This window comes from Bidens hawaiensis, unplaced genomic scaffold (genome assembly GCF_021521415.1).
Source record: "Bidens hawaiensis isolate Kalapana, Puna unplaced genomic scaffold, B.hawaiensis_p1.1 tig00007515_1, whole genome shotgun sequence".
NCBI lineage: Eukaryota > Viridiplantae > Streptophyta > Magnoliopsida > Asterales > Asteraceae > Bidens > Bidens hawaiensis.
The window spans coordinates 162,089-189,865 of record NW_027491526.1 but is presented as its reverse complement, the minus strand read 5'-3'; the positions used below and the strand labels follow the sequence as shown (position 1 = coordinate 189,865).

The 27,777-nt window shown below is 32.5% G+C and overlaps 3 protein-coding genes across 3 annotated transcripts; 1 reads left to right on the top strand and 2 right to left on the bottom strand.

Annotated features, from left to right (window-relative positions):
• Positions 1-2,451: 2,451 nt before the first annotated feature.
• On the top strand, positions 2,452-4,293 carry LOC143635445 (transcription factor bHLH114-like). Its single transcript, XM_077103280.1, has 6 exons — positions 2,452-2,866; positions 3,057-3,324; positions 3,415-3,519; positions 3,861-3,926; positions 4,004-4,069; positions 4,159-4,293. The coding sequence occupies exons 1-6, from the start codon at positions 2,655-2,657 to the stop codon at positions 4,291-4,293; spliced, it is 852 nt and encodes a 283-aa protein (XP_076959395.1). The 5' UTR covers positions 2,452-2,654.
• Positions 4,294-9,261: 4,968 nt separating this feature from the next.
• LOC143635471 (U-box domain-containing protein 8-like) lies at positions 9,262-10,533 on the bottom strand. The gene has a single exon (XM_077103297.1). The coding sequence runs from the start codon at positions 10,384-10,386 to the stop codon at positions 9,271-9,273; it is 1,116 nt and encodes a 371-aa protein (XP_076959412.1). The 5' UTR covers positions 10,387-10,533; the 3' UTR covers positions 9,262-9,270.
• A 6,371-nt stretch (positions 10,534-16,904) lies between these two features.
• LOC143635466 (receptor-like serine/threonine-protein kinase SD1-8) lies at positions 16,905-23,352 on the bottom strand. Its single transcript, XM_077103293.1, has 7 exons — positions 21,834-23,352; positions 18,638-18,805; positions 18,335-18,528; positions 18,037-18,247; positions 17,717-17,954; positions 17,484-17,634; positions 16,905-17,375 (listed from the first exon to the last, which is right to left on the bottom strand). The coding sequence occupies exons 1-7, from the start codon at positions 23,140-23,142 to the stop codon at positions 17,067-17,069; spliced, it is 2,580 nt and encodes an 859-aa protein (XP_076959408.1). The 5' UTR covers positions 23,143-23,352; the 3' UTR covers positions 16,905-17,066.
• Positions 23,353-27,777: the final 4,425 nt, after the last annotated feature.

Genomic DNA, 27,777 nt, shown 5'->3' with positions numbered 1-27,777 from the left:
AGAGGGTGAGCCAGGATCTAAGATCAGCCCGAAAGGCTTATAAATATACTTTTTTAATAAACTATAAATTATTAATTAATAAATCTAGATATTCAACGTTAAATAACATAATTCCTAAACCTTTATGATTGATCACTATACATTCACACGCACGCGTGTGTAAATATATTGTATGGGTGAATTTTGTCTTACAAAATCATAAAATGTGGGCCATGACCATGACTCAAAAAGCATTGAGTCAACAAAAGTCAATTTGCTATGGCAACCCCTATTGAAGGAAAACTTTTAACTTTTAGTGATTATATATTTCTAATTTTAAGTCCATGGGATCAATCATTAAGGGGTTTAACATTCTTTAAAATGTATACAAGTCTTGTTGTAGTGGTGGAACCATTTCACAACTTCAAAAGTTGACACCAACTACAAGTCAACACTTTTTCTATAGTATTTGAGTTGGTTTGTTTACATAACTAATCTTGTATCTTATATAAATTAAAAAACAGAAAATATCAGTTAATATCATATATTAGGTATTGTTGGATATATATGTTACCAAAAGCATGTCAATATGTACATACCATATAACTTTAATCCCCATGTGTATAGTTTCTTAAATCTTGAAGTTTGGATATTAGAGCTTGAGAGTATCCTAATTACATACTACATCAAGATAAATTAACATTCTTATCCTTATGGTATATATCATGAAGTGGAGTTGATACTTTGTGTTGGTTGTTTGACGCCTCTCTACTAGAGCTGAAAAAAATCAATATATGATTCGTTACCATTTATAGTAAAACCGACTTACAAAGAAAAATATTACAAATTACAAGATAAATAAAAGACATTAAAACTCTAAAATATACAGTAGTTATTAATGGATTAAATCTAATAATAGTTGTTACTATTTTGATGGGGATGTCAGAAGTTCTATCTTAGGTTCGTCTAAAGGTTTCTTTTGTTTGACATAACGAGTTCAAATTTCACTCATGTGTCAGAAATTCATCCCTTGTGGTAGGTTTCACTGACATTGAACTTACTTGAGAGTTTTCATGAAGTTTAGCCAATATTCATAATTCAAAAAATAATATGGTAATAATTCTACACATATTATACAAACCAAAGGATATTATTGACATTGTATCCATCCAAATTAAGGTCTAATCTATCTTTCATTCACAATTCCATGTATAGTTAGTTTTGTGAGAACATTAACATTCGTCTTTTTCATAAAAGCATCCAAATTTAGGAGAACAACATATTAAATCAGCTTTTTACGAAAAATAATATCAACTTTAATAAAGTAAATATGTTTTGACTTTACACTTACTTGAGATTTATTCTGGTTTTCGTTTTAATTTAAATATACTAAACATAACTACTTTAATTTCAACCAAAAGATTTAACAAATATTTATTCATCCGAAAATTATGATGACGTGGCACTTGTATCATATACCTTTGTTTGTAAGCAACTTGAAATTTTCAGCCCTTTTTTATTACTAAAGAAATGAAAAGGTGATAATAAAAGAAATACTTTATCTTCACTTGTTAAAGTAGGTTTATATGAATTAAACTAATACAACAAAATTCTATCCGAAATTCCCCTACTTTATTTTAATTATACAGATAATACCAACTCAATTATAATTCGATTAATATAAAGCTATCTCTTAAAATGATTTTAATTTTTTGTTTACAAATAAAAGTTCCAAAAATATAATCTTGAGAAAGAGTTATTATGTATAAATCTAAACCATATAATTTTTTTGATAAATAATTCATATTTTCATATTATTACCTTTTACATACAAATACGTAAATATGTAAACAATATCATGCTCATTAATTTGTTTTGATGTTCTTTTAATCATTTACCTGTACATTTGTAGGTAATATAATTACACAGACGCGAGATTCGTAAAGCTCTTTTTTTTCGATCATTCAACAATAAAAAGCACCGCGGACCATCAATTCAAGCAGCATAACCCGAAAACTGAAACTGAAATCTCAAGTCGAAACAACGGCGGTGATGTTACCGAGCTACATGACCAAACTGAAGCCACTACCTCGATCAATGATCATGCCCGAGTACCTTTTACGTATACAAAGTGTGTGTGTATAAACAACTATCAAACTTATAATTTGTTTTTCATGTTCTTTTTATTATACTATCTATACATTTATAGGTAATATAACTACACATATATACGCAAGTTGTATACAGAAAAGTTCATATATTTAGTCCTTTTGAATTTTGAAAAAGACAAGAAACAATAATAAATATTATATTTACACTTCTTTTATAACTTTTTTAAGATTAAAAAATATGATCATGATTCATTCTGTTTTAGTTCTAACACAATACAGTCATGTTGTAACACATGGTCCCTTAAATATTACTACTTACTAAGATACCAATCTTTGAAACTTTACATAAAATAACAATTTAGCTTTGACCTAATTATAACTTTCAAATGTCAACTAAATTCCAAAATTAAATTTATTATTCTCTCTTTCACATAACATATTGATAAATAACACATGAATATATGTATATATAAGTATATAACTCACCTCACTTTCTTCCTAGTCTTTAATTGTACACAACAAGAAAACATCAAAGAGCTAGAGAAATATTGATCAATATATTTCATGGCAGAAGAAATATTTCCGGCGGGGATCTATGGCGGCGGAAGCTGGTGGAGTTCACCAAGAACCAACTATGGAGGCTGCTGGCAAAATGATTATATGAACATGAAATCAAAGTCAACCGACGAGTCGTCCGCTGTCTCGCCGGATTCCACTTGTCAAGTAATAAGTTCATCACCATCATCAACCACTAGTTGGTATCAAGCTTTATTAGGGTAAGTGTATACAATAACTTTATTTGTTTCTTTAACTTTGTTTTCACAATTATTGAAACAACTTTTAGTTCCACTATAGTTTGTTAGCTAACATATATTGGTTCAAAGATTTGTTTTGTCTTATAATTATATGAAGCATACAATAAAGAATTTGATGATCACTTATTTGGAAATTGTGTTATTTATATAGTCAAACCCTACCGGAAAACTTGAACAACTTACCGGACGGCGGCCAGAACTCATCAGATTTTGGTATGGATACTTCATATGGTTATAACCCTTCAAGTTTGCTACAAACTTTATTCGACGGTACGTCACCACCACCACAACAACAACCGCTTTATGATCATTTTCAAGCGAATTTAAACGAGTTTGGCGAAGGTTTCAATACCAACAGAACTTTTTTATGGAACTCATCAGCATATGGAGAGAAGCCCAAATGCTCTAATAATATTAAGGTAAAAAATATGATTAAGTTTTTTTTTAAATGCTAGTGTTCATCAAGATTAGGGTTTCCTTAAGAATTTTGTTTTAATTAATTAATTCAGTCACGAAATGAAGAAATTCGGGACCTGGGATCGAAGAAAAGTTACACTGAATCTACGTTTAAGCGACCTCGTCTAGAAACGCCATCGCCATTGCCAACTTTTAAGGTATACATTGCTTAATTTTCTGAACTCTTTGCTCAATCTTCTCTATAAAACATGAAAATAACTTTTTAAAAAAAATAAAATTTGTATTGGTGAATAATATTTTCTGTGTATTTAAGAATGAAAAATTAGATCTTTTATAGATTACAGTAAAAGTACATAAGGGAAAATTAGTACCAACTAAATCATATATACTAAAACATTTATAACTATTATAGTATTAAATCTAGATAATTACTAAGAAACAAGCTTTAAGTGAAATGATAAATCAAATAATAATATTAATAATCCGTTAACAAAACCAAGTAAATACAAACCCTAATGGAGTTACATTGATTTTACAGGTTCGAAAAGAAAAACTAGGAGATCGAGTCACCGCGCTCCAACAATTAGTTTCACCTTTCGGAAAGGTATGATTCTTGATCTTATGTTCTTGAAAGTTGGATTATGCTATGTAAAGTTTATAGAAACAAGTTAAAATTTACAGACTGATACGGCATCGGTTCTCCATGAAGCCATTGAATACATCAAGCTTCTACAAGATCAAGTCAATGTATGTTCAATATATTCATACATTTTTCCACAATATACTTTAATATACATCAAGTTTATTAGTCCTTAATTTTCTTATGTTTTCTGTAGGTTCTAAGTAGCCCCTATATGAAAAATGGAGCTAATATGCAAGTGCAACAGGTGAGATTATACTTCAATTCATGTCATTACATACTTTTACTTATTAATAAATATTGTACTCGTTTTCTAAACAATTCAAATTAAACTGTATTTATGAACCAAGGCGAAAGACGACAACAAAGGAGCTAAACAAGACTTAAGGAGCCGAGGTCTTTGCCTTGTGCCGGTATCTAGTACTTTCCCTGTCGCTATTGAGACCACACCCGATTATTGGACATCCGGATTCCATGGCACCTTTAATTAATAAAGTTCAAGGCTCACAACTTCATAAACTTAACATAAGCTAATGGCTCCAATGGTTGTTTTTCTCAAAATATCATATCCAGATTGGTTATTAAGTTTTTTTGTTATTTTGATTAAGATTAATTATTCAAAATAATAAAAAAAGTTATTGAAAAAGAAAACTAGAAATATATATGTTACTTAATGAGGAATATAAGCCACATATTGGAGTAGTGTAGTAGAAGTACAATGAAGAAAAGTTGGAAAAGGAAAGAGAAAAGGGAGGATATGAGAAAAAATAAAGCTACTAAGTGACCCTTGAAGGAAGGACAACCAATGCCAGCTTGATGTAGGGCAAGCAAATCATTAGGGTTCTATTTAGACAAAGAATATATATATTTATATATTATTTGCGTTTGGTTGTATCTATAGTGTTTTACTAGAAAGTTAGTTTGTGTTACTTTGCTTATTGAATCTTTTAGATATTAATTTTGAATAAATGTTTGTGAAATTTTTCTTTCAAAACATGCTTATGAGTATAGTTGTAAAAGTCGCTAGACGATGTAAACTCAGTCAACTGTGAGTTGCGAGTGCTCGTCATTAATCGGGGAGTACTTGAAGATTACTCGTTGTGTAATTAGCGCTTAGACGTGATTTTTACAACCATGGTCATGACTCATGACAATATCTTTGCATGAGTCACAACTCAAATCCTATATATACTATGATTAAAACAACAATATTTTGGATAAACATGCCTAGAAATCTAGAATTTACCATCATTTGTGTAAAAATTGTTTTTGTCTTAAACGTGTAAAAGAAACATTAACTAATGGTGCCTTAAAATTTAAGACATATGTATGTTGACACAACGTGAAAATTAACAAATAAGTAAAATCTAACACTATTTTCATATGCATGAGTCACAAACTGAAAAGCTATACAAATTATGATAAAAACAACCATCATTTGGATAAACATACCTAGAATTTACCATGTAACAAGTATTTTTATCTTATAAGTTCAAAAATAATAATAATAATAATAATAATAATAATAACAACATATATGGTGTCTAAAATTTTAGACTTGGTGTTAAGCGCCATATGAAAAAAAATAATAAAATAAAATCTGACACCATAATCACAAATGAAAATTTTTTAACTTCTAAAAATTTAAGACATCATTTGGAAGTATTTGTCAATGAAGGCATGCAACAAATCTAGTGCTCAAATGGATAAGTAATTATCTCACTAAATTAAGTTGGAGCCTTGTAAAAAGGAGGTACATGAAATAAACAATAATCAAAGTACAAAAGAATTAATGTTATAATACAAAGTATTGTTCATGTGATTTTCTTTTGGAAGTACAACGATAATATTTGTTATAATGATATTAATTTGTCTTTATATGTTTCAGTACGTACTTTGAAACCGGTCTTCTCTCGAGGATTTACAAACAAAACATGAAAACATCCGTAGGTAATAACAAGGGACCATCAAATTTCCAACAAGTTTATAATAAAAGCCTAAAACAAAGCGACAATTTACCTATGTTTAACATATTCAATATATATATGATATATCATTCTCTAAATATCTAGGTAATCCGTAGCGTGCATGAATTAGTTTGAGTCGGGTTAGACTCGAACCTGACTGAAAATCAAATAATTCAGATTTAGGTGTTTTAAAATTGTTTGGCTTTGTTTTTTTGGGTTTTCGGTTTTTACAATACGTTTGATTTGGTTTCGGTTTTTTGTTTTGCCATTCGGGCGGAAAAAGAATGCTTCTAATAATAGTTTTTGGCCTGAAACATTGAGTGCATTTCTTTTTTTTGTTAGTTAGTGATTAACTAGTTACTACACACTTGAGCCTTAAGATTTTTGGCCTTATCATAATTTATTACGTGTTTTGATATGTTTTTTCGAGATGAGTATGTGCAAAACCGAAATTGAACTGGAAAATAGATTTTTGAGAACACATTAAACAAAACCGGTTTTGCATTGGGTTCGGTTAGTTCATTTATGATATAATATATGTGTAGGTATTTACGGGCATATGTATAAATGTATGTGTTTTGTTACTTTTGTGTTTACATGTTTTTGCAACTTATTTATGGTACATATTAATTGTGTACATGAAAGTTATGCTCTACCATTTAAAAAAAAAAGATTATCGTCTATCTTTAATTGATTTTTTTTTTTTCATTTAAAAAGCTTATGTATTTTAATCTCCATTCATATCTTTATTCAATTAAATGATACCTTTTTATTCTTTGTTTATTGTCAACCTTTTCTTCACTAAGTATAGAAAAAAATGGAACTTTGAATCTCAGATGAACAATATGTTTGTGACATTTTTCTCTAAATAATTTAATTGAGATGGAGAGCGCGATGTGAATGCTCTAAAAATAATATATTCCATTTTTATTATATACAAACAACTAAATGTAATTTGATTATTACTTAAATTAAAAAGAACAATAACAAAATACAATTTTGATATCGAATAAGGACCACTACACTTTCAAATCAACTAAGAGACAATTTGTGAGTTCCACAGGACCACACCCTAAAAGATGGTCATAAGCACATGTTTGTGTGGAAGCTTAGTTTTATGATGAAAATGAATTCAGCTAACTTTAACAACGTCGAATTTAAATTCACAAATGATATATTGTAACCTTAATGAAAACAAAAATGGGGCTATCTCAATCTGCCATGTTTTACTGATATTGGGCTGGGCCATAACATCCTAAATGTCATGGGTTTGAAGCTGGAAATTTAGGCTAGTTTAGCCCACTTAGTATCATAAAGTTGTGGGCCTAAACTATGATTTGTGACAAAATAAAATTTTTATATTGTTATTGTAATCATAAACAACGATACCCAATAAAATCATAGGTATAACAAAGCTATTGACTCAGTCTGAATAGGGTGAGATGTAGACAAACTATACATTTATCCTAAGCAGGTATACAAAAATACTTAAAACTGATTTTGACCAGATACCGACCCACTTGACTCACCCATCTTTCCATCTATAGTCATAGTCCGCTTAATAATAACCATAATAACCAAACTCGTCCCAAACTGTGGACCAGGCCAATCATCTACTTAGCTGAGGATTAGCCTTGTTGGTCTTTGAAAGTCCGGTACGGTTCTTATTAGAGAGAATACATCACTTACCATTCTCTTAATATATAATTATCGTTATCATAGTTAAATAAATGATTTGATTAACGTTCCTTTGTAAACATATTCTTTTTTTCTCCCGTATATAATTGAACAATAATACAATAAACTTTATATAGTCATTCTATATGGTATCAGAGTTAACAATAAACTATTGGAGAGAATATATGTTAACTATTGTAATTATACAGCAATAAACCTACTTCTAACCTATAAAAAGAGGTTAAAAATTCGCATTGACAGCAATAAACCTACTTCTAACCTATAAAAAGAGGTTAAAAATTCGCATTGACGAAATCGTCTATAATTAGATGCTAACTAAGTCACATTAATCATGTAATTATATTAGTAAAAATTGTCACTTTCCTAAGAGCCAGCAGGCATAGGCTCAATCGGTTCATCCAAATTCACCAAATCAATAAAAGATCTTTCTGTTGACTTAATGTTTGACTTTAAGAGCATTTGACCATCTTCATGCTTTGCATGATCCAACAAAACAGAATACAAAGTTGTTGAACAGATTTTATCTGCAATGAGTATTAAAACTGATTTGAAGCAGACAGATGAACTAAACTTAAAAAGTCAAAACAGTTGACTTTCAGAAGTTAACCATGTTTACTGCATCAAATCTTGTACTCCATGAATCAAATACAGTACAACAAACAATGCAGAAGGTACAATTTAAGTTTCTTGAGTATATAAAGATCAATAAACTAAAAAGTTAGCATTTTTAACTACATTCAAGGTTCTTGATTATATAAAGATTGCAAATTTATTTAAACACTAATATAAATACTAATTTTAGAGTCTGTTTTAATGCTTATTATGTACAAAAATGAATTAAAAGATGCAAAAATTAACTAAACAAGTCAAACAGTTGACTTTTCAGAAGCTGATCATCTTTAACTGCATCAAATTTTTGTACTCCATGAATCAAATACAATACCACAATTCTTGGTTTAAAAAAGCGCGCCTGAGGCGACCTAAAGCGAAACCCTCATTGCCTTTGTCTACTTAAGGCGACCAATGTTTAAAAGGCGAGAGTGAGACGCGCTTCAGGGAAACAGCAGCTTAAGCCAAAGCTGTGGTGAGCGCCTTTCGTACACAGGTGGTTTTTATGCATCAAAAATGTTGTACATGTTTTTTAAGGTTTATACGTAGGTAATTTATATATTAAATCAAATATAATACTTATTGATAGTTAATTTAAGGCCTCGTGTACGAAAGGCGTTTGCTTTTGCGCCTTGCGCTTCAGTTTTAGTCCTCGTCGCCTTTGTTCGCCTCCCGCTTTTTAAAACCAAGACAGTAAACAATACAGAAGATACAATTTAGGATTCTTGGTTTACATAAAGATCAAGAAACTTAAAAGGTTTCCATTTTTACCTACATTCATGATTCTTGATTACATAAAGATTGAAAATTTATATAAACACTTATATAAATACTACTTATAGAGTCCATTTTAATGCATATGATGTGCAAAAATGAATTAAAAAGCTGCAAAAATGAACAAAATTTGAACTTTCTATTGACATGGTACCTACTATCTTTGGCCAAATTTATTGCAAATGTACAAAATATATCAATTGACAACATCATTCCAACCAAAACCTAAACCTTTGAACCTGACCTCCTGATCACCATCATCAACTGCAGCCCGCACCACCGAACACCTTGATCAAACTCGACGCATTCCTCCTAACCTTCTCATTATCATCCTCAATAAACCTCAAACACAACTCGAACACGCCTTCCTTCAACGCCTCCACACAAACCGCTTCACTACTCAAACAAAGTGAATTCAAACACAAAAGCGCATACTGCACCCCCCTCGAACTCCCATTACTCAAAACCCGAACCAAAATCTTTACGCACCCGTCAACCCTCGTCATCTCATCCCGCCCTCGTTTACACTTCGCCAACAACCCCAAAACCTCCACCGCCCGTTCCAGCCCCGAATTCAACAACCCCACCAAAATCTCCACCGCACCCGCCTCCACCGCGCGTCTACGGTTATCCGCAAACGAACACAGCGCGTAAAGCGCCGTCGCCGCCTCTTTCCGTTCCCGCAACCCACCCTCCCTTAATAACATAATTAACCCCCAAATCGCAAACGGGTACGCCCCGATCGTCGCCTTATTCACTTCGACAACCGCAAGACTCGTCAAAACAGTCGCCGCGGTCGCCCGGCTATCCGCAGACTCACCGCCACATAACACATCAATTACATTACAAATCGCACCTTCCGCCACTAACCCAACTTTATTATCATCATCTAAACTCAAATTCAACAGCAATTTCAAAGCTTTTTCCTGTAAAGCACCAATCTTGACACATTTCAAAACCGCCGTAACAGCACCGGACTCAATCAATCGTTTACGGAGATCAAAATCCCGCTTCGATAACCCACAAAGCTGATCAATTGAATCAAGCTTAACCTCAATTGAGGACGAATTAGCGGTCAATTGGGAAATTAGGGTTTCTGGGTGTTGTTGATTTGGGGTTAATTTGGGGGAAATTAAAGCGGTGTAGTTTGAAATCAAGCTTCGAAGAGCGTGATTAGGGATTAAGGAAGGTGAATCGGACAAGGGTAGTTTGGTAATTGGGCAAGTACGGTGGCCGGCGTCAAGCCAGCGTTGGATGGAAGAGCGGTCAAAGGTGTGGCCGGAAGAAAGGATGACGGGTTCCGTCATGATTTCGAGGGATATGGGGCACATGAAGTCGTCGGGAAAAGTATTGGTGGCGGTGGGTGGTTTAGACATGGGTTTGGGTTTTTGGGTTAAAGTGTGTGTTTGTTTCTCTCTCTATAAATTATGTGTTAGATTTTGTGTGAGTGAATCCATGGGGAAAGAGGTTTATGAGGTTTAGGTTGATCTAGTAGTTGTGTGTGGTGGAAGACCTATAAGTTTGTTTGTTTCAAAATAATATAATATAGTATTATTTTAATAATATAATATTATTTTATTTGGTTTTTTTATTTATGTGGTTTTGTCTTTTTTTAATCAAGCTTTACTATAAGTACACATAAGTGACATAACCATATAATAAAATGCTTTCTAATGAATATGAGTGAACTTATGTATACTATAAATTTCGGGGTTTTTATCTTACAGTGTGTTATGTCAAATAATATTATTATTAACTTATTATTACGGCATAATTACTGTCAGGGGTAGCTGGTGGTATGGTTTACATAATGAAGGTCCAAATCAAACTCTGAAGCTAGTTTGAGCTATGTTAAAACAACATAGTCTGGCTAGAGTGGGGAACGAGGCTATATAAACCAAAAAGAAAGTCACCGTTTGATTAAAAAAAATGAGGTCTAACAAATATTTTTTATTAAACATGAGCAGTAGGGGTGTTCTTCGGGTTTGTTTTTCGGTTTTCTGGTTATTCGGGTTTCAAAGTTTTAAATCTTGACCCGAAACCTAACCCGAATCTCTAATGGGTTTTTCGGGTTCGGGTAATTCGGGTTCGGGTTTTTTCGGGTTGGGTTAATCAGATTTCAAGTATCCTAGAAAACAAAACAAAAAAATTTTAAAAACTACAATGCTAAAATTAAAATAACATATTATTCTTTGCTCGTAAATAAATAATCAAATAATAAATCAACATAACTTGATAAAACAATCCAAAAGAAGAGTAAAACTAACTCGAACAATAATTAATCGCTTTCAATCGGGCGTGATTTAGTTGTTTGATTACGGTTGCTATTAGTAATAAACGGAAAACATAAATTAACAATAAACAATCGATCTATAATAGTTGTAATGACAACAATCGATTATGACTAGATTTTGATAACTTTAGTGGCTAAGACTAAGCATATTATACCTAAATATATATTTAATTTCAAAACTAAAAGTTTGTTCGGGTTGACCCGAAACTTATAAATCAAACCCGAGAACCAACCCGAATTACTTTGGTTCGGGTTCGGGTTAGTCTTTTATCGGGTTTGGGTTTTTCGGGTCGGGTTAGTTCGGTTCGGGTACGTGTTTTCTCGGGTTGAGTTTCAGGTTTCGGGTAAAAGTAACAACCCTAATGAGTAGGGCTGCAATTTGGTACATGTTTAAGACACGATAAGATTTGTTAATAAAAAAAGTGTGGTATGTAATTTATTTTAAAAATAATTGAAAATAGCAGGCTAGACTTCATCATTTTCTTTTATTGGTGCGAGAAACTTAAAACTGTTTAATAGTCATGACATATAAAATAGTTAAATGAGTGATATTCATGTTTGATATTTGTGTTAAACGCGTCATTTCTAACATGTTAAACCTGTTATGACACAAATGGTCTACTCTATACATTAGTGAAATTATATGAATATGAATATGTTATTAGTTAAGTCAAAAAAAATGGACTATGACTTATGAGTGCAAATTAGGTGATAATCCAAATATTAACTTTAATTTGTCATAACGGATAATGAGTTATCTCATAGTCATAAAAGAGTTGTTAAATGAAACTTTATATTACAATAAAAGATATATGTGTTTTAAACAAAACTAAAAATAAGAAAACTTGTTAAAGATTAAAGAATATCTTAAAAGCAGATACGTTAGTTTTTGTGATTTATGTGTAATAGCCAATAGGTTATTTATGGTATAAACTTTAGAACTTAATTTCTTTATATTTGGTACATATGAATATTTGGAACTTCTTCTATTTAAAGGTAGGGGAGAACTTTTATAGTTAACGATTTTTCAATAACCTTCTAAAATTTTTGATTTCTTAAATAAGTATAATGATTAATTTATTTCTTAGACATTTATAAGGATGTGAGGAAAAAATATGGATAAGAAGGGTTGTTAAAATGCCTAAAACATTTATACAAATTAATATCATTATCCAAGTGTAGTTCCAAATAACGTTTCGCACATAAAAGCCAACATACATATTGTTTTTCTCATAAACAATTTATATGTTTTTTTAATAAAAACATAAATTATCTTGTTTTTTAGTTGCAAAATATTGTTAATAAACTTTAACAATAAAAATAAAAAGTACACTGGTTTTTTTATAAAATTATAAAAAGTTAACGGAATTTGCGAGAAAAAAACAAAGTAACGTTTTTTTTAATATAATATTTGCCCAAAATATATCTTGATAAAATTAAGACACTATCATGTGGGTTAACCCGACCCGAAAATCAGAAAGTATGATCATGGCATTTTTCACGTGGGTTAACTTTAACCATGTTTTGTTAGGTATAGTGTCGGTTGCTTTGCCGGAAACTGAGGGACTGTTTTTTTACTTTTTCAAAGTCATGCATGCGTTTATTAAAATAAAGTTATAAAGCCTTTTGATGTTTCACTAAACCACCCTTGAAATCACATGTGAGCTAAAATAGTCCTTTAGTTTAACCGTTTGCACTAAACTTACAAATATTAGTTAGAACTTAGAAACATATACTTAACTAATTTGATTGAGACTTCATTGGTGTTTTAATGTCATGTGTATGTGTATGTGTATTTGGGTAATATATAATTGAACATGAACATGCCTATCAAACATAATATTCTTATAAGTTATAACTATTTTGAATTGTCTAAGTTCTTAATTTAATCTTAGTTATGTTACCTCAATGATTATAGCATGTAGACTAATAAATTGTTTTGACTGATTCAAGTGTTTGAACTAAAGTTTACTTCGTTTCATATCAAGGTCAAGTTTGTGTCAAGAATATTTTCGGCTTATCAAATCAAATTTTACTTGAATTTAACATTGTCTCCCGTCAAACTTGAGACTCACATGGCTTATTTGCGACCATAGTTTCCAGACATGTAAAATCAAAGAACATAAGCATCGCATCCATTTATAATCCATATAAACGATACATAAAGTAGAATATTGTATATTAAAGATGTTATTGTTAACTGAAGACGCATGAAAGTTCATCATGGGTCGCCTCTTATAGAATTCCACCAAGGAGCCTTTCAAAAGCAAACCATTACAAGGCAGGACCACCTGACTGACATGGCAGGGAAAAAGAGAATCAGAGAAAATGTTCACCAATAAAAGAAGAGAGGTCACTATCAGTCCGTTGAGAAAGGTCCCCACAAAAATATTATTTTTCCCCGACACTATAAATTAGGGTAAGTAGTAATGAGTAAGAGCTTTTTACTTAAGAGGTATGAGACTATGAGATTATCCTGTCATCTCATAATTCGATAATAAACACTGATTGTTCATTTACTTATCGTTATCTTAAAAAGTTTTACAATTCTTCATTCACAGATGCTATAGGTAACGGTAATAATATGTGAACAACAACTACAACATATTTAGAAACCAATACAACATGTAATAAAACCTCAAATCATATATCCACTTTAGTTATATTTGTTAGAAGTAATCTTAAATTTTACATTTGCATCATACTAAAAATAGATGTTGGGACTAAATATGGTAAACTCATATCATGATGGGATGTTTCATACAATTGATTTAACTTTAGTTTAGTTGAATCAGTTAAAACTTAAAAAGGAGTCACGGAAGAATACGACTTTAGTAGGTATCATGTGGGCCCATTCCGGAGCATCCAAGACCACTAGATAAAACGGATATATTCTATAATCTATATTTTTAGTTATTTTTTTATTTTTTTAAATGACGAGATTTTTTTTTATGATATTTCGTTGCAATTTTCAAATTTGAAGAGCCTTGTTCTACTTTAGTCAGATTATGTCGTCTTACTTCTAGAAATGTATTTATTTATATCAAATTTAATACTTTAAATTACAAAAATGTATTGTTTTTGACAGTTTAATCATATTAGAGAGGTAGTACTCTATCGGTACTGCTTTTCTTTATGGAAATTCGTCGATTTAAGTCTCGTCCATGAAAAAAGTGTCGTGCGCGAGTTGTGAGTTTAACCATAACAAGTCTTCAGGCGGTGGGTTTCCCCTGAATTGGTGTTGGTTTGGGTCACGAGTGTTGTATGTGATTGCAGACACAGATGACCTCTTGTCAATGGATGTACCTAGGTGATCGGGCTTTGTTGATCATTAAAAGAAAGACATATAACATTGGACATGTACCAGATGAGTTATTCATTCTAGGCTAAGAACAGATTATTCTGGTTTGTTGATTTGTAATTAATTTGTTTTCAATGTATTAAAATGTAATCATGATTTGGGTCCGTTTAATCGTTTAATAAATTTGTGTTGCAAATAAAATGAAAACATATATAATGTATGTATTTATGCTTGGTAAAAATCATATTCATCATTCATCAATTTACAATTTCGCTTGGGTAAGAACAATATATGCATGTAGATAACTTGATATCTTAGTCATAATAGACTAGAACTCGTATATGAGTAGCATATACATTAATTATATAAATAGAATCGAGTGAAGTCAATGATTTTTATTTATCGTACACTCTTAATGTAGACATGGGTTGTAACAATGTAGGTGATCAAGACAATGCTTCTAATCTACTTGCAACATTAGTGAATGCAAGATTTAAAACCATATGCTTTATTTTCTTAATATAAACCACCTTTATTTGCACCTTACGTGATTTGAACCTACCTTTACAATAACATTATACTTACAAATAATATTTATTTCAAATTTACAATATACTAATTGCCCAGTGGTAGAAGGTTTGGGTTCTCCAATGGATACTCAAATTCGATCCATGCTTGGTCACTTTAGGTAGATATTAACAATGAAGATTTGAGCTAGTCCTTGCGAGGTTATCAGTTCGAATCCCAAGCTTATCCGGGTTTTTGTCTCAGCGTGTGTTACGCCAGAGAGTTCTTCTCTTGTGGTGACACAAAGAATGTCAAGTGACAACCGATGGTATGGTTTTCCGGAGAATGCCCAGGCCAAACTCTGAAGCCAGCATGGGCCCGGTTAAGACAACATAGTCTAGCAAAAGTGGGGCCATGAACCTCTCAAAATTGAAGAGTGTGGTAGTCTAACACACAAGAAAGTTGTTATTTAAAAAAATGTATGTTGTGTCTACCCTCACTCACTTTGTAATTATTTTGTTTAGGACAAAGGGATTGCATATAAGATACTTGCTAGGGATGGAGCAAAGTATGGTCTTGCAAAACAAAGGGAATCAAGTATATTGTTTCAAGGTCGCCAGGGGCCCTTTGCCTTTTGGTGAATCATTATTAATTTATATTATTGTTCTTTTCTACACATAGAAAGTAGTTTTAATTTTAGAAATTGCATTGCTTTTGATTTTGAAATTTTATGGTGTAATTATGTCTCAAGTATTGCATGGAACATGTATTTATTTTATGTCGTTGCATTTTAAAGATTTTTGAAAAACTATCTGCAAATCAAAATATTTAAGTCGTGACACTCAATCGAAATTTATATATGCAAAGTTTGTTACTCTTTAAGCACAAGTAGACATGATCAAGAGTTGAGGCGGAATTTATGAGGTAATTTTGCTTAAAAGCAAATTTTTGCTTTAGTCGAAGTCAAAGTGTAGATTCGTCTGCGAAAAATCTACATTGGTTCTTTATAAAAGCATACAAAGGCGAGGTATGTTTGAGACTTGTTCTAGCAAAGGGTATGCTCGTCTTTGATCGAAGGCATTGGAGCACGAGAAATGTTCTATTATCCTATTCTATCCTCTAAAGATATGATTACAATACGTTAAAGAACTAGTAGAAGTAATAAGGGGAGAAGATGTCGCGTTTGTCATCGTCTTTTATAATTCTCGATTAATCGTTAGTCCCCATTTCACTGATTAATTTTATGCTAAGCAGCCAATTAATCGGTCGATGGTCAAATCCAACCAAAATTGACGAGTTCTGACGAGATTCTGACCATAATCAGCGGTTTCCGGCGAGATTCCATCAAACCCAGCAGTTTCCGGTGAAATTCAAGCCAATTTCAGACCAAAATGTGCTTATGTATGTATAAAACTGAAAATTACATAAAAAATGTGTGCGTGTATGTATAAAATTGAAAATTACACATTAAAGTCTGATCCGATTAATTCCAATTAATCTCGATTAATCTTGATTAAACGCTAGTCCCCACCCACCACCCGACTAGCGACTAACGATTTTTACAACACTATTGTAAGATTGTAAGGTGGTGTTGGATAAGCTTATTGGTTTTAAGATTATGGGCCGATTTTTTTTTACTAATTTAAATGTTAACAAGTCTTCATTTTATATATATATATATATATATATATATATATATATATCACCTTAAAAAAATAAAAGAATATTAAGTCAAAAGGTAAACACATTTGAAATAATGTGCTAAACAGAATAATCTATAAAGGTTCAACTGATCATGTAAAAAAATGTGACATGAAGTTCCCTTTTCTAGTTAAAAAAACAAAACAAAACAAAACAAATAATGCAAGAAAATATGTATAAATTTAAAAAATGGAACATAAATGATATATTACACTCGGTATTAAGCTATTCAATGGTGGCTAACTTGGCTTTTGCTACCTACCGTCTAGTATTGTGACAGTTATTTTATTAACGGTAAGGGATTCATCTTGTTTACTTGTAGATTCTATTTCGGGATGTCTTTTTCCGAGACAGAATCCAGGGTACTTCGGTTGTGGCAGGTTTATGGCCTCACTGCTTAACATTAACAAGACTTTTGAAATATTTGGTCTATCTTCCGCGTGTTCTTGAACACACAATAATCCTATTTGTATACATCTCAACACCTCATCCGTTGAAATTTTGTCACCTACGGATTCATCAAGTAATTCTAAAGCATTGCCTTGTGTCCATAAGGTCCATGTCTGAAAAACGAAATACTATTTTGTTACGAAATGACAAGAAGCGGAAAGTATAAGGACATAAAAGCAAATAACAAAAAAATTATGTGATTTGTGAATGTTGGTACTTACATGTCCAAGGAGGTTAAGTTGGTTACTTGAGGAGTAGAATCCTCTATTCTTTTTACCACTAACTATCTCGAGCACTAAAACTCCAAAACTAAAAACGTCTGATTTTACTGAGAAAAGACCATCCATTGCATATTCTGGTGACATATAACCACTAGAAAAGGATTTTAAAAAAGTTAGAAAGAAATAAGAAAAAAAAACTTAAGCGAGTGAAGGTACAAAGATACGGCACTTACTGTGTCCCGACCACTTTCTTTGTTTCCGCTTCAGTTTGATCTCCTCCAAAAATCCTTGCCATACCAAAATCTGAAATTTTTGGGTTCATTGCCGCGTCTAGCAAAACATTACTAGCTTTAAGATCCCGATGAATAATTCTCAGTCTTGAATCTTGATGAAGATATAGAAGTCCTCGGGCTATCCCAGAAATAATGTCAAATCGTTTTTGCCAATTAAGTTGTGCGCTTTTCGCTTTATCTATAAATATTTCAATAAACATGTTAAAATTTTGACGACATATGTTATGGCACGAAAAACAAAACGCTTATAGAAAACTTACTAAAAAGAAACGTATTGAGACTTTTGTGTTCCATGTATTCGTAAACCAACAACTTTTCTTCAACCTCGATGCAACAACCTAGTAATCGAACGAGGTTTCTATGTTGAAGTTTCGCAATCAATCGGACCTCGTTTTTAAGTTCTTCAATTCCTTGGCCTGATGTTCTTGAAAGCCTTTTAACAGCTATGATTTCACCTTCAGTTAAAATACCCTGACATCACCAACAAGACATGTCACATTGTCACCATTGAACCTTGTATCATGTTACAAATATTTATAAACATAGTACAACATTTACCTTGTAAACACAACCGAATCCACCTTGCCCGAGCTTATTTTCATCAGAGAAATTGTTCGTGGCTATAGTCAAAGTTGAAAAGTCAAACAAGGGTAATTCGAGTTCATCTGACGTCGTTTCACCAGAATAATCTTTCTTGCTTTGCACAATAATCCGATCGCTCATCAAATAATCTTGACTTCTTTCATATAAACCTATATCAAGAACATGTGAAATTATGAATTATGATAACTGCCTATTTTGACTAATGGTCAATAGTTACATTATTTACTAAAATGTTTGACTTTTGAAAGTCAAACTTACCTTTTCTACGTATGCTTGAATTCTTGAACCGTTGCATTTTCTTCCTCCGTAGGTAAATAAGTACGAGTGATATAATTAAAATTGTAAAAGCACCAACGGCAATGCCTACAATTTTTGCAACATTGCTGCTCGAACCATTTTTAGAAGTCCCCGTCGTCGGTGCTTGTTCTGAAATAAGAAAACATAAACTAAACATATGAGCATTGATCTCATGTATCAAATAGTAACCAAATTTAATTATGTCACTAAAACTTTTAAAACCTATTAAGTTTTGATAATTTTTTTATTAATATATGTTCATATATGGTTGAACAAGCAATCTACATTTTTTTTTTCAAACTTTAAGTTCTAACCTATAATAAAGTTTTAATAAATATCTATGATAACAGCATGATTAAAAGAATTTCATGAAGGGTAGGTGCTTGAAGGACGGAGCCCAAAGGTCAATGGGATTGTTTGGACCAAGTAGGTAACATGTTTAAAAACTATTTGTCATATTTTTTTTTCTTAGGTGCTCATATAACTTCTAGTATAATATATCACTATTATATCAGTCAATTTCAGTAACGCTTTGGTCATATAACCTTTGCACACTGGCTAATAGAGGTGTGCAAACAACCGAATTAGCTGATAAAATGAATCGCGCAATATAATTGAACCATACCAATAATAGGTGGGTTGGTTATAGTTAACAAGGCTTTCATGCCCGCCTTAACCGAATTGAATCGGTTATATGTATTTTACTAATTTTACAGATTATATGTATTTGTTAATAATATATAATAAACTGATACACACACAAATGTATTATAACAATTTATTTCATGGTAAAGAAACTTCAAGTCCAAGCTTTCTGACTCAAATAATGACCAATTATACAATTATATTGTTTTGAGCTATTTTTTGCTAGGCCAAAGTTCATAGTTAATGGAATACCGGTTAACCATCATAACCGATCGGTTATGGTTATAGATTTGGGCCTAAAACAGTCCAAACCTACTCATACACACTCATGTTAGCTAAAATAAAGTTAAAAAAAGTTGGTAATAGAAATGATTAAGATGAAAGTTTATGATTATGGACCAGACATATATATATATATATATATATATATATATATATATGTCTAGTCATGAAAAGAAGTAATAAAAAAATGTTGTTTTATGTTATGAAAAGCATCACGCAACCATTCACGGACAAAACGGCAAAGTTGCTTAAAACGAATTCACATGCAATGTACATGGTCAAAATTAGTCTAAGAACTATTATTATTATTTTACTTTCTACTTGTATTTTGTGTATCATGGTTTGTACATTCCTAAGTAGAACATACTTTAATAAAGTTTTAACGTTTGGTGTCGGATACGTGTTTTTTTACCCAATTTCTTTTTATATGTGGATACGTATTGCTATCTTCATTTATAAAGTTTTCTAAATTGTATTTCTCTTAATTCATAATTTTTTTATTTTAAGTTGAGTTTTATAAGTGTAAATGGTTGTATAAACCCTTATACATTTAATTTCGGATAGATAAATAACATGGTTATGTTTTTAAATATTTTTTTAAAAAAAATGAAGTTAATAAAATATATCTATATGTTTTGTGGGGGACATTTTTTTTTACTTGCCTGGATCCTTGAAATTTCGGAAATTCTCAGAGATGGTCATGATACTTATGTACGTCAAATACTACATATAAGTATACTATACGATTTTCATGACTATACTAAAACTGTTTTTGTATTAAACACATTTAAAATTTTGTTTTAAATCAATTGAGGGGTCAATTATTCTATTTGCCTGAATCCTTGAAATTAAAAAAATTATTGGAAACAGATATGATACGTATGTACGTCAAACACTACGTATAAGTATATTATACGATTTTCATGACTGTACTAAAAGTCTAAAATTGTGTTTGTATTAAACAAAGTATAAATAGTTTTATAACATGGTCAAAACAACTATTTTGTTTTTTACATGTAAAATTAACAAAGAGCAGTTGAAGTATGAACACATGTTTGAATATCCTTTGAAACATTGTTATATCATCTTAAAATAGAACAAAAAACCAATTTAAAGTCTAATTATTTGGTACAACATTTGAATATTTGGAATAATTTCCAACCTATGTCACATCATTTCCGTGTTAGTTGTCGTTTTATTTCTTTTTCGCCTCGTTACATACTAATTTATTATGTTGGTTTACTTCGTATTAGGAAACTATTTACACGATGATTGCATTTGCAACTTGTACCGTACAAGTTGCCAATGCATATGTACTAGCAAAACTTCATATTAGAAGGGATATTTTGTTTAGACGCCAACCTCATTTTATGACAATGTTTTAAAAACCAGTTTTCAACTTGTACATCCTTGTACATTATCGAATTAAAAAATAGGACAGCCGGTTGAATCGGTTTGTATCGATAAAGTTCAACCAGGTTAAATAGTTTGTCTTGTGATTTTATAATTCATATATATATATATATATATATATGCAAACTCAATTAAAAAAATAACCTAAAAGTGTATGAATTTATAATAAAAAATAATTCAAAAGCTAATACATAATAAAAATAATTATACAAAAGCATTCGGTTTTCGAAATATACTTCAAATGTTTACTCGTTCACTGTCAATCGCTAATTTAAAAGTAATTTTAAAAAATATTGGCAGCCAAATACCAAAAATCTATTGGGCTTAAAATTGGTTTGCCTGTGTAATATAAACCGGTTTATTAGGAAAAACCGTCGGCTCAATGTTCTATCGAATCGGCCAAAACTACCAGCCTCAAAATACCGGCTTGCTATGCAACATCCGATTTAACCGGTTGAACCGACAAGTTCGTCCGATTTTTAGAACACAATTTTTAGACAGGTATGTTACCGCCTATACGACATGTATAGGTCCACAGGAGACGTAGGTGTCAGGCCTACCCTGTCACCTATGTCTATATGAGGTGAATAACCCTATCCGAGGTGTTAGGCCCCCATGTCTCGTATGGGTGCATTTTGTGTTGGTACACATATGACTCGTATTGAGCTATATAGTTTGCATAGACATATACAACGCTAATACTTTACCGGTCAAAATCTCCTGATACACTCTGTCATCTATACGACCCGTATAGGTCTATACATGTCGTATAAATGCGTCTAAATATCGCATGTCTATTAGACTATTAGAAACGTACCTAAATCGGAAGCTGCAACTCTAACGTAAAGATCTTGTCCACCTTCAGAAGCAGCATACCGTCTCATATCCATAAGATCCACAGCCCATATCACACAACCCGACCCGGATCCAGTAATATTCATATGAGCATAAGCAGTACAAGAACAATTCTTCTTACAAATCTCACGACATTGACTCAAATGCATCATCGACTTATCGGCAAATGCTTTCGAGCTCTCGGGTAACTTAATGTTCTTCAATAACAAAAACCCGTCCGACCCGCAATCCAATTCGGACACCCGAACACACCCGTCCGACCCGTCTCGTAAATCCCAGGCCTGTTTATTTTTTGGCCTAAACCCCTTCAAACATTTGCAGACCGGTGAGGCGTTTGCATCACAAACGCCAAACGGCCCACATTTTTTATAGTCGTCACATTGGTCACGTGGAGCGGACCAGTATTCGCTCCACGTGTGTGACGACGGTACCCACGTGAACCTTTCAAGCTTCCCCGTGTAACTCATTATTAACCGCGAATAAACCGAATTATTTAATACGTCGAACGAGTACAAAACCTCGTCCGAGTTGTTTTGAAACTCGAACTCGATTAAACTCGCGCTTTTCATCTCGGGCACCCCGCTAAACCGTAACCCGTTCCATGGGCCGCTCCGGTACACGGGTTTCAACCCGTTTAATAAAAAAATCTCCGGAAAACCATCAATATCCATTTTAAATAAATACTCACCCGAACTGGGATCGGTATTCGTTTTCCACGAATTTAAAAACCGGTTCACTCCGGTTTCCCGGGTCCACCCGAGTTTCATCCCGGGTAATAAAGTATCCGTGGGGTTCTCAAAACTCTGCCAAATATAATTATCTGGATTCTCATCATTCTCTGCACGGAGAACGAAGTTTCCAGAATCCAAAAGCTGGCCGACTGTCCTGGCTGTCAAACCAGATTGGTTATGGTTCTGGTTTGACGACCAGACAGGGGTGTCAACTTCATTTAAAATAATAATATTTCCGTCGTCACCAATTGTTAATTTCCCCAACGGGGAATTAACAGGGGCGTCTCGGTTAGCTACCCAGACGTATGTTCGCTCCTCGATATGCTTGTACCAAATGCCGATATAGCGGTTATTGTTTCCCGGGTCGAAGAAGCCTAACTCGAAAACTTGACCGTTGGATACTAGTGTTTGATTGAATGTGAGAGGTGTTGTAGATGTTATGGTATCAATGGCTAGAATGAAACATGGGAATAATAAGAAGAAGAAGAAGAAGAAGTAGAAGATAGATGATGATGATAATAATAATATGATGGTTTTCATATTCTTGAGAGAATTATGAATTAAGAGGTATGAACAATTTTTGTTTGATGAGTTGTTTTGTATATGATGAAGTGGGGTTTTTGGATTTTGCCCATGTGATGTGATTTTGATTGAAATTTTTTAAAGGTGTAATAATAATAATAATAATATAGTGTTAATTTGACTTTTTTCTTGGTTCTTTGTTTGGGTAGGTTTTGATTTTGTTTCTGATAATAAAAGAATATTGTTAAGTTTGAAAATTCATATGTTTTCAAAGGTATTAGGCTGAGGGGTGTGGGGGGGCTTTAATGGGGGCTCCAACCAATAATATTATGATGTGTGACAGAGAGAGAAACTGGATAAGGGGGTTGTTGAAGCCCCCGTTGGAGCCCTGGCCCCTGGTGTGGAGGGGCTCCAGCAGGGGCTCCAGCGAAAATTTTTATTTTTATTTTTTTATAAATATATTCAAACAACGTATTATTAAAAAAACTCATAAATTATTAAAAAAACACACATTAATAAAAAAACACATTAATATCTAAAATTCAAATTACAAAAAAAAAACATACTAAAAATTAAACAAACAATAATATATATATATATATATATATATATATATATTTGTTAGTTTTGAGAGGATTTTAGGAGGAAAGGTGTATAATTGTGAAATGAAGTATATTTTATAAAGGTATATATTTATAGTTTAAGAAAATATTTTTTTTTTAATTTAATATGAGCTCAACGGCTCTTTTCCGTAAACCTATATAGAAAATATATTTTTTTTTTCCGGCTCCCAACGGTCCAAAATACCTCAAAAGGTGTGCTCCTCTCTCTCTTCTCCCGCTAACCAGCTCACTTCTGCATTGTTTTTCGCGTTAACGCCCCCGTTAGCGCCCCGGTGGTGTGGTGTTAGCGCCTGGGGGCGCGAGCGGAGGGGCTCTAGCGCCCCCGTTGAAGCCCCACACCCCTCAGCCTTATGTGAGAAAACAACATAAAACTAAGAATTACGTGTGAAAGACGTTATGGTCTTTCAAATGGGTTTGGAACTGACCGTGGGTAAACATTTGATTAAAGTAATAAGTTCAAGGATTAACTTTTAAAAGTTTTCTTTATTGGTAATCATTATTCAACAATCAAGTGGGAAAAATCAACTTTTATATCTCGTACATTTTATGATAAATTGTATAATTTTATTAGAGCTATTTTTGTTCCGTTTTATTGGTACGCGACGTTAATGTAGAGGAGAAAGGATGTAAAGCGTATTATAAGAGAAAAGAGCTTACATTTTGCTTGTGAGATGGACAACGTAGGCAAGTATCGTGTGACGAAGTTTAAAAAGAAACTAAATATATGCGTATTATAAGTCATAAGAGTGACTATGGTATTTTTCTATATATATATATATATATATATATATATATTATAAAGTCTTATATAATATATTTAAATTGTGGTATATATTGCAATTTACAAGGTTGAGTTAAATAACTCAATTAAATTATAATATATATTGCAAGATAAAGTTAAAATATTAAATGATAGTAAATATTTAACCAAAATAGTTGATAACAGTAATTCTTAAATTTAATTTATAGGGAAAAAGTATATAAATGCCAGAAACAGATTAAGGGGGTGTTTGTTTTTTCTTCAAACATCTTCAAGGGAGCTAATGTCTGCACGCGCGCAGACATTACCCTTGAAGACTGTTTGTTTTTTTTCTTAAAACAGATCTTAAGTTATCTTCTTTCATCTTAAAAGAAAAGCAAAGAAATCTTGCTTAAAACATCTTCGCAAAAAAATCATACTCTTATCCCTTTGAAGCCACCCTCTCATCCACTCCTCCCACCACCGTCCGCCACCACCACCCACCGTACGCCACCACCACCATCCCCCACTGCCACCGTCCACCACCATCCACCGTCACTACCCACCGTCCGCCGCCACTACCAGCATCCACCACCACTACCCATCGTCCGCCACCACCACCACCACCACCATCCATCACAGCCACCACCAATCACCACCGTCCACCACCCACCACAACCGTTCATCACCACCACCACCCACTGTCGGACGTCATCACCGTCAACTACCACCGTCCACCACCCACCAAAACCGTCCATTACCACCACCCACTGTCCACCACCACCATCCATCGCCACTACCCACCGTCCGCCGCCACAATTTTATTATTATATTTTCTATGTAACTTGAATAAATGACTTCTATCTTGTGAGATAAGTTTGACAGTTATGCAGACAGTATCAGCTTATAAAAACAAACAGTCTTATATTTTCAGCTTGCAGATCTTCAGACCACATCTTCAGTTGCAGACATGAAAACAGATGAAATCAGCTTGCAGACATTTTATGTCTGCAAAAACAAACAGCACCTAAAAAAAAGAATAATTTCTATTCTCTCTCCTAATACTTTTACTACTCTCAAATTTCCATAATTTTATTTTGATAATAATACCAATATTGAATAAGTTTAATGACTTTTTGCTTAAACTCTGAAAGTAGTAAATGTATTCCTTTAGCATTCCATTACAGTTTGATATGATATATTAAATTATTAATAACATTCTTTGTTTAATGGTGTCTATGAGTAAGTCATATATCGAACGTTAAAATAAGTATAGATAAGGCCTACTTACGTGTTGGAGTTTGTTTACAAGCGTTGCTAAAGAAAAAAAAATTATTCGTCTTAATAGCTGAAAGAGAACTAGTTATACATATCGAGTTAATTCACATACCCCGTACTAATTTGTAATTATAATAGTGTGACATAAATTTCACCTTATAACATATTTATTTACAAAGCAGTATAAAATTACTTTTAGAATTTTTAAAAATATTAGTTTCTTTAAATTTAAAGACATCACTGGAAGTTTCAAGATGTGTCTATTCTTATATCTAAGTTTAGCTTAGTTTTAAATGAGTGGTGAGGACACCTAATATATGTGATGTCTTATTATTGAAATAGAACATGTCAATCAACTTTGATTATACACAGATGAGACGTGCGTCCTATCACCTTTTATACCTTGGAAAATCTTATAAATAAACATTAAGAAATTGAATTAATTTCTGCATTAAATATTATAAACCAGAATATCTCAAGACAAAATGTTTGGTAAAATACCAATTTCTTATTCGGGCCAATTTCTTGGTTTTTTCGTCATCTCTATGACTCTATCCTCTTCAACCTTTATTATTAAATACATTGATTATAATAATACTAGTTTTTGTATCCGTGTATTATACGGGACTTTTTAAATAATAAAAATTAATAAATCCATTATTTAAAATAAACACAGAAAACTAAAGATGAAAAAGAAACGAAATGTATATATCAATGTTTACTTTTTTTAATGTAAAGATTAGCATGGTGATACCTATAGTTTCTCTACTACAATGTCAACTACAAAATAAGAAAAGCTATTTTGACCCTGCTTAGGTTTGGTAGTACAATTAGTCTTTGATTTGATCAAGTCAAAACCACATAAAGTCAACATGATGAAAATAAAAGTATGTTCGCGTTTCTTTGGGAATAGAATATATTGATTACAACCTAGTTGGTTTCTTATAGTGGTTTCCTTGACCAAAAATTAGCACAATTTCCTTGAAAGTTATTTAAAATTTTATCATAGAAACATCCGAACAATTTACAATGAAGTGGCAGGTTAGCGGGCAACATGCTGCGCCGCAACCCCCTTTTGGATAACAAACTCAATCCTACTAAAAACAAAGTTTCGATTCTTATGGGCCGATACGTTACTATGCACAACTTTCTGAACCCTATTCAAAAGGTCCACGGCATCCGGAGCTAAGAAACCAAAAATGTCAAAGGCAAAGGGGATAAACACCTGTTGATTCTCCAAACAAGCTCTCTCGTGTTTCGCAACCTTGCCCGATGTCGCCTTCAATGCTGCATTGCCTGCTACAAACCCATTGTCCCTAATCCCAACAAGAGGGGACACTCCTGTGAGGTCGACACAAGCGTGTTTTCCCCATACCCACCCAAAAACAAGAATATCGGCCGGTCGTAATGTAGATCTTCCTTCTTGAGGATCCGTGAGAAAGTTTACAGGGGCTTCTTTTTTAGCCGAAATTCCGGCTCGTAGGGGGAAAACAAGCTTGGCGTTGCTTTTTTGGAATTAAGAGACAACTCATACTTGATCCGGCTCGTAGGGGGAAAACACGCTTGGCATTGCTTTATGGCGTCTTTCACAACGTGCATTAGATATTCGATTTAAAATTGAATATCTATTAAGTGCATACATGGTAGCCAACTATATTAACTAACTTCTAACTAAGTAGCTTTATTATTTTATATTTCTACTTTTGCTGGCATCTCTGAACTAATGAAAAAACAGCCCTTCTATTTTATTCAACCATAAAACAATGGCTTCTCACAGGACTTAAAACAATAGAATCAGGTGGTGTAGTTTAGGGTATAAATACAATGTAACAATGGCTTCTTACATGACACGTTATTACTATAAAACCCTCTCAAAGCAACAAACCTTTGCCAAAATTTTTCAAAAATCATAACTGTGTTATTGTTATTGTTATTGTTTGATCATCGAAACTCAGTTATAAGGTATAGACGAGTAGGATGATAAATTTAAATTATGATTTTTTTCTGTTTTGA